Below are 8,711 nucleotides of genomic sequence, written 5' to 3'. Positions count from 1 at the left end.
AATAAATAACATAAATAGTTATATCTTTAATTTTCTCCCTCAAATAAGAGATTTTTTTTTAATTTTTTTTATTTTTGCATGAGTCTTTTTTTTTATTTTATTTGTCTTATGATATTTTTTTTTTTATTTTTAGGATTCACTAAAGATCAAACTCTAGACCTTTTTAATATAGAACTCTAGTATCATATTATGATATTACTCATTTCAAAAATTTAAATTGATAAAAATAGACAATATGAATTATTATATTTCTTAACTTTTTTTATTGAAAAAAAAAAAACAATTTTTTACTCTATTAAAAAACACACTTTGCCGTAACATTATCCTATATATACTGTTTTATCAATGGTTTGGCTTCTATTATACTAACTCTGTTCATGATTTGAATGAAGGACTAACCACACTGGCTTTGCAACTATGGAGCAAATATCAAGATATAATAACGTCTTATTATTACTTGATATGTATATAATAACGTCTTATTATTATTAGCTAGCGGCACATACATATTGCAAGATCAAAGATAACTTGCTTGCATTGGGAGACATATAGAATCATCCATTTTGAATCACAATCGATATCAAAACTTTAAATCAGAGTTTCAACCGTCATGAATCAAACATGATAATGTATTATGTAAGATATAGTTAAAAAAATTTTAGATTCACTACTACATGTATTTTAGGGAAAAAAATCCTAGCAATATTTCTAGTCAAATTTGGCATTTTATTAATACATGGCTGGCTATTTTTGTCATTTTCAATGTCCAACATACCCAGTTAATATCTTGGGAGAAATAATATTTTAGAAAACCAAGAGGTCTTTTAAAATAACAATGTAGATTGAAAGATGTGGGTTGTAATAATAGTTATACAAGAAAAGAATAAATAATTTTTGACTTTTTAGTAAGTAGATATTTAAATTTTTGAAAATATATTTAAATTTTTGAATTTTTTAAAATTTAGATAGATTAATCCTTTTGTTTATTTGAGTCTGTCAAACTTAACGAAAAATTAAATGTGACTCCCATTATACTAATCTGGCTGATACAGATATATATGCAAGAGAGTTTTTAAAATTGGACAAATTAGACAACCCAGATATTGATGTGTCCAGATTTTAAGAGAACAAGAAACTTAAATATATTTTCAAATCTTCAGAGACTTAAATATCCACAGACCAAAAAATCATGGATTAATTTATTCTTTTCTCATAGTTACGCTAAATTTTAAAGAGATAATTTTTTTTTGTTTTTTTTAAATAATATATATAAATAAATAATCAACTTCAAATCAATTATATATTTTTTATATTTATTCTTATTATTTTATATATTTTTAATATATAATTTTATATTTTAAATTATCTAATAATTAATTTTTAGTGTGCATATATATAATATTATTTTTTTAGGTCAACATCTTTTCTTTTCCTTCTTTGATCCCTCTTTCCTCCACCCAATCAATGACCCACAAATTTTCTACGTAAACATTTTTAAAAGTAAAATAATCCACAAAACTTTTCTATATGCTACGTTGGCTAACTTTCTTTTTGGATGCATCGTTTCCATTTTTTCATCCTAAAAAGAATGTTTCCATTTTACTTTCTTCGTCACTAACTTTATGTATGTTCATTATTTTCTTTTCAATTTTGTTTTGAATGTTCATATTTTCAAACAATACCAACAACAACTTGCCTTTGAGCTGATTGGGTTGGTCAAGGCCGAAAGAAGCGAGCAACTAAAAGTAATGACTCATCATATCCCAAAATAAATAAATAAATAAACAAATAAATAAAGGAGATAAGATACCAATGACTCATACAATTGTACAACAATGACTCCAAAAAAAAAAATGCGCATACAGCTGAAAGAAAATTATTTTGATGTTCAATAATTCAAGTAAGCCAAACTAAGGGGATTATCTATATTTGTAAAATAAGAACAAAATCATTTTTGAGATAATACTTGTTACGATGGGTAACCGGAGATTATTGGGCTGGACTCACTGGGTTGGCCCGATCGTCTGAGGAAGGAAGCCTTCGAGCGGGTCTGCGTCTTGGGGGCCTCCGTCCGACTTGTGAGTATGAACGAATGGGGGGTGATACCTGCAAAGACACTCTGATGCCTAAGTTAGCAGGGGGTTAAGCAGGTTTAGAATGTATCGGAACTTAGAGATACCTGAGAGATGTCAGTGTATTTATAGTGGTGAACCAATAACCACCGTTGAAGTAGTACCACTTTTTAAGGGGAATAACCGTCCCTTTATCTTAGGGTGGTTGAGATATGGCTCCTGGAAGTGGTTAGAGAGATTCTAGGGGCAGTTATCCTCTTGAGGGAGGGTTTATCTGCCAGCTAATCCTCGTACCGACTTCTTTAGAGCAAGTCGTGAAGATAGCCGACTTCGTGGTATCTGGTCGGTGTAATGAAAGGCTCAACTCTTTTGGGTTGGGCCTTTTTTCTTGGATCTTGGGCCTTAGTGTTGGGCCAGGGTATGAACAGTGCCCCTAATCGAGCCCAATTTCTCTTCAAGATTTGGGTTCGAGTATTTTAATCGGGGTCGTAGCTGACTTGTTGGAGGACCGACGTGACGGTCTGTAACCGACGTGACCTTTCGTGACCTTTTGGTTCTGACAGTTACGTCTAATCAAGGGTCGCGTCCGTTAGGAATTTGCGTAGGGATTGATGGCCTTGGTAACGGTGCATTCTTATTAATGATTGCTCCGCTTTTACCATTATGCCCCTTGCATGTTTATAAATACTTTCCCTCTCCTTCGTTATTTCGTTTCTGCGATTTAAAATTTTCTCTTCTACTTTACTTGCTCGTGGTGCAACCTCTGTTCGAAGGTTTTCATCTTCCTTTCCTTCACGCCCAGACAAAGGTTAGTCCTTTCTTCTCTTTTCTACGAAAAAATGCTTCTGGCTTTCATGCTTAGAGAGAAGTTGGTTTGTAGGTTTTGACTCCGTGTTCCCCTTAGAGACCATGTTTTTTATTTTTCTTTTTCTTTTTCTTTTGTAGGTTTTTCTCACCTTTTAGGAAAAATAATGGCCTCTGTAGACATTCTTGCTCAGTGGGTCGATGTCACTGTATTAGGAGAGAAACCTTTGGTTGATGCCGAATTTATCACCCACCTTCGCATTCATCACAGGCTTTGTACGTCTGAGGAGGATGAGCCGAAATATAAGTTAGTGGCCCCGGGTCCGGAGGACCGGGTGTGTTTTGGGAGGGTCACTGAGGCGGCCCCTCATTTCTTCTTCATGTACGAGAGCATGATTACCCGTTTGGGTGTTTTCTTCCATTTTCTGACTTTGAAGTTGATGTTTTACGCCACTGCCGAGTTGCTCCTACTCAGCTTCATCCCAACTCTTGGGATTTTTTGAAAATTTACCAGTTCATCAGTCATGCCCTGGAATTTCCGACGTCTTTGAGGATTTTTTTCTATCTCTTCCATATGACCAAGCCCTTTAGTGGGCAAAATAATAAACAACAATGGGTGTCCTTCCGAGCTATCCAAGGTCGGAGGGTTTTCACCCTTTTTGATGAATCTTTTCATGACTTCAAAAATTAATTTTTCAAAGTGCAAGCTGTAGAGGGTCACCGCCCCTTTTTCTTGAATGATGACTCTTCTCCTCGCTTTCCTCTATATTGGCTAGAGGCCTCCCCCTGTGAGAAATATGGCCTGGATGACCTGGATGAAGTGGAGGCAGCTATTGTGGGGTTCCTCCGAAAAGTGTGGCGGAGGGCCCCATATTTGGACACTAAAAAGTTTCTCCAGGGGTCTCCGACCTTTATCCAGGCACAACTAGGTGGCTTTTACTTGTTTATCAAATTTCTGACTTGTCTGATTTGCCTTTCTGACTTGTCTAATCTATTGGTTGTTACTTGTTTTTACAGAGATGGCGAAGAGGAATTCGAATGAGTCTTACCAGAGGGTGCAGGAAGCTAAAGCGAGGTCCCGGACCAGGACTGGTGGGGCCAGGGCGGTTATCTCTCCTCCTCCCCCTCCTCCCCAAAATTTGGGGACTCCTTCAGAGCCCATTGTGATTTCAGCTTCTTCTCAGCCGCCCCCCTCTCCCCGTCCTTCTCCTGAGCCAGAGAGAAAAAAGCGCAAGGCTTTGGAGCCTGGTTAAAATTGATGCTCCTGCATTCATCCGGAAATACATCTATCCCCATACTCGTATAGGTATGGATGATGTTTCTGTCCGGAACCACCTTACCTCTCTGGCTAAGGAGAGTATCAGGGCAGCGGGGGTCTGTACCAAGCTCTTAGATATCTTTGAGAAGGGTCCTCTTAGTTCTTTGGGTTCAACCTCGAAGGTTGAAGAGTTAGAGGGAAGACTTCTCATGTATCAGGAGCATGAGAGGGAGTTGAAGAAGGAAGTTACTAAGTTAAGGGAGGAGATGGATAGTCTTCGAGAGAAGGAGAGCAAGCTGCAGGCTCAGTGCAATATGGAGGTGGGCCTGAGGAAGACTGCCCAGGAGAGTTACCAGAGCTTGTTCGAGGACCTTGTAGGGGTTAGAAAAGATTTGCTGAATACTCGGACTGCCTACGCCGAGTTGGAGGACTCCATTGCTGAGGGATCTGAGGAAGCTTGAAGGATATTTAAGGAGTAGGTCGGGGTTATTGCCCCCGACTTGGATCTTTCCCCTTTAGATCCCGACAAGGTTGTGATTGATGGGGCCATTGTTTATCCCCCAGCTCCTCAGGTTGTCTCCGAGTCAGAGTTGAAGACTCGGCGTCAAAGAATCATTGAGTCCCCTCCTCGTTCGAAGGATGCTCCGAGTTCCTCAAAGCCCCAAGGTTCCTCATCTCCGACTCCTATGGATACTTCTCTCCCTAGCCCTGAAGCTGTTCCAACTACTCTTCCTGGTTCTGGTGGTGATCCGTCTACTCCTCTGCAAAAATAATTTTATTGGCTATATGAGGGCCCGGCCTGTGGGTCCCCCCTTTTTAAACTCTTTATATTTGTTTGTTGGTGGTGGTGTTTGTTTGAACGATTTCTTCTGGCCTTTTAATTAAGGCCGTAAACAAAAAATACCCTTTTTGATAAGGGTTTGAGTTAACAAAATAAATAACCTTTTTTGGATAAGGGTTTAAGTTACCTTATGCGTGTATGCTTTTCTGATTTTTATTTTTCGAAGACCCCTTGATCTTTTCTGAAAACCTTTCCTTCGGCTTGCCTGAACCTTTTTGTTTTAAGGGTTCTAGGATAGCTTTTAAGCTTTTTCCCTAGGTTTTTCAATCTCTTTTTGTTATTCCTCGTACTCAATTTTGTTTTATTGAGTTCTTATGACTTAGGTTATTTTTGCGATTCGCTTTCTTTTCTACTCGATTTCGACTTATGAGTCGAGATGTTTCCGAGTTTTTTACGATCAACTTTCATAACCTCTTTACACCGACTTGTACCTCGTCGTTTTATCCTGACGACCATCTAGGTCGGTTCATGGGATTTTCACGCTTTGTCGAGCTTAAGTCGGCGCGTTTCGTAGAAAGACTTAGAAAACAAAAAGGAACTTATAAGAGATATTGAAAAAGATCTTTATTTATTGGGGAGGTACCTTTTTGCTACTAAGGATTTTTGACAGCCTATTTTCCCTTAGCCTCTACTATGATGCCTCGTTAAAAACCCTACTCCAGAAAAAACCCTTTATTTTCGGGAAAAAATCATGAAGTTGGAAAAAGAGTACATCAGGGAGTAGAGTTCGCTTTTAACTATAGTACCTTTTCATATTACAAGCATGCCACGACCTTGGTAACTCGGTGCCGTTCAGGTCGGTCACCTTGTAATATCCTTTTCCTAAGACCTCATTGATTTTGTATGGTCCCTTCCAATTGGCGGCGAGTTTTCCTTCCCCCGACTTGTTGACCCCAATGTCGTTTCTGATCAAGACCAAGTCGTTCGGGGCGAAGGTCCTTCGAATGACTTTTTTGTTGTACCTTGTAGTCATCCTTTGCTTCAACGCTGCTTCTCTTATCTGGGCTTCTTCTCAGACTTCGGGCAGCAAGTCGAGCTCCTCTTTGTGCCCCTGTATGTTTCCGAACTCATCATGGAGAATCACCCTTGGGCTTTGTTCATTGATTTCTATGGGTATCATGGCTTCTATGCCATAGACTAGTCGGAAGGGCGTTTCTCCAGTTGCGGATTGAGGCGTTGTCCTGTAAGCCCATAACACTTGTGGGAGCTCTTCAGCCCAAGCTCCTTTTGCATCTTGTAGCCTTTTCTTCAGTCCTGCCAGTATGACTTTGTTGGCCGCCTCGGCTTGTCCATTCGCTTGCGGATGCTCCACCGAGGTGAACTGGTGTTTAATTTTCATACTGGCCACCAGGCTTCTGAAGGTAGAGTCGGTGAACTGGGTTCCATTGTCTGTAGTGATGGAATATGGTATCTCATATCTTGTGATGATATTCTTGTAGAGGAACCTCCGACTTCTTTGGGCTGTGATGGTAGCCAGTGGCTCTGCTTCTATCCACTTTGTGAAATAGTCTATTCCCACGATCAAGTATTTAACTTGTCCTGGCGCTTGGGGAAAAGGAACCTAACAAATCCATTCCCCATTTTGCGAAGGGCCACGGAGAAGTTATACTGATGAGCTCCTCGGGGGGAGCCACGTGGAAGTTTGCATGCATTTGGCATGGTTGACATTTTTTCACAAATTCTGTGGCATCTTTCTGTAAGGTCGGCCAATAGAATCCAGCTCGGATTACTTTCCTGGTAAGCGATCTGGCTCCGAGATGATTTTCGCAGATCCCGCTGTGGACCTCCTCTAATACCTCGGTGGTTCTCGAGGTCGGTACGCACTTTAACAATGGTGTTGATATTCCTCTTCTATAGAGAATATTTTTCACCAGAGTGTAGTGTTGTGCTTCCCTCCGGATTTTCTTAGCCTCTTTTTCCTCCTTAGGGAGGATGTCGAATTTTAGGTATTCGACCAAGGGGTTCATCCATCCGAGGTTTAGTCCGGTTACCTCAAGGACCATTTGCGTTTCCTCCGTTTTTACCACAGAGGGTTCCTGGAGAGTTTTCTAGATCAGGCTTCTGTTATTCCCTCCTAGCTTGGTACTTGCTAACTTAGATAGGGCGTCTGCTCTGCTATTTAGATCCCGAGTTATATGTTTGATCTCGGTTTCCGCAAAGCGCCCAAGATGCTCCAGAGTTTTTTCCAAGTACCTCTTCATATTTGGGTCTTTTGCCTGATACTCTCCACTTATCTGGGAGGTCACTACTTGGGAGTCGCTATATACCATCACTTTTGTAGCACCGACTTCTTCTGCCAGCTTTAACCCGGCAATTAGAGCTTCATATTCTGCCTGGTTATTTGAGGCTGAGAATTCAAATTTGAGGGAAACCTCTATCTGGGTTCCCCTTTCGTCCACTAATATTATGCCTGCACCGCTCCCTGTCTTATTTGAGGATCCATCTACATAGAGTTCCCATGTCGTTGGTTTTTTCTCTTGATCTCCTGCGTATTCTGCTACGAAGTCGGTAAGGCATTGGGCTTTAATTGCCGTCCGAGTTTCATACCTCAAGTCGAACTCGGAGAGCTCTATTGCCCATTGAACCATTCTCCCTGCAACATCCGTCTTTTGGAGGATTTGCTTCATGGGTTGGTTCGTGCGGACTCTTATTGTATGAGCTTGAAAGTAAGGCCGTAGCCTTCGTGAGGCTACCACTAAGGAGTAGGCAAACTTCTCTAGTTTGTGGTACCTTAGCTCGGGGCCTTGTAGAACTATGCTGATGAAATACACCGGATGCTGACCGACCTCGTCTTCTCTTATCAGGGCTGACGCGACAGCCTTGTCTCATGTTGTCTCTTCTGCATCCGAGCCGGGTTTTACTCGGGATCATTATCTTCTTGTTCATGTTCGCGAGGATCTTCGGCCGAAGTAGTCTCTTCAGTTTATGGGTTGTACCGATCGATTGTATCACGATCAGTTTTTTGTTTTACCGTTTACCTCTTACACACAGCTGATATGGCTAAATTTATTCCGTACAGGGTTCCTGGGAATAGGTAATGGTTCATAGCTATGGGATCATCTGAGGTCGAGCCCTATAGTTATGAATAGTAAGTACCTACGGATGAGCCCCATATTGGTTTAGGGCTACATGCTCGGTCTGGTCCTCTTTTGTAGTAAGTAGTGTGGGTCTCGGTTGAAGACGATACACCAGTACGGTAAACCTAACTTTTTACGTCCCCGGTGTATAGTCTCCGACTACTTATTCCACAAGCGAGGGGCGGAACCTTCAAATTACCTCCAGATGCAGCTGCTGTACGATCATTTTTGGTTCCTTCTTTAGCTGGAGAACAGTCTGGAGAACGTTCATAAACTGTGGTATTCCAGTGTGCCCTACTCTGATTTAGGGCGTTTCACATGGAAGCGCCACCTTCGACCTTTTAAAAATCCAAGTACGACTGTGTTTCCCCTTAGCTTCGTTTAGGGCTATTCACGTCTCGGTAGGACCTTTACTTTTCGGGCTGAACGAATTCTCTCCAGGTCGTCGATTTGCCGGCTGAACGTCGGGAGAGGTCTAAGAACCGTCCCAGTCGTGATTTTAGGGAAGGGAACAAGAGGAAAGACTCTTTCCCTACAGTCAAGCTTACCTGAGGACTTACGCTTCTCCGCAAGGTCCTCAAGTTTTATAAGAACTCAGTTGGGGGCTAAGACTGGGCTGGATGTCAACCTCTTCTGGAGCAGGATATGAATAGACATCG

At 41.0% G+C, this 8,711-nt stretch overlaps 1 protein-coding gene across 1 annotated transcript in view; it reads left to right on the top strand.

Annotated features, from left to right (window-relative positions):
* LOC107617209 overlaps positions 1-858 on the top strand; it is a 3,074-nt gene extending 2,216 nt beyond the window's left edge. The window contains exon 3 of the mRNA XM_016318966.2: positions 393-858. Within this exon, the coding sequence (XP_016174452.1) occupies positions 393-398 (6 nt within the window). The 3' untranslated portion in view covers positions 399-858. The remainder of the gene's footprint in view (positions 1-392) is intronic.

The sequence above is a fragment of the Arachis ipaensis genome, chromosome B09 (genome assembly GCF_000816755.2).
Source record: "Arachis ipaensis cultivar K30076 chromosome B09, Araip1.1, whole genome shotgun sequence".
NCBI lineage: Eukaryota > Viridiplantae > Streptophyta > Magnoliopsida > Fabales > Fabaceae > Arachis > Arachis ipaensis.
This window is presented reverse-complemented; position numbering and strand designations above follow the sequence as displayed.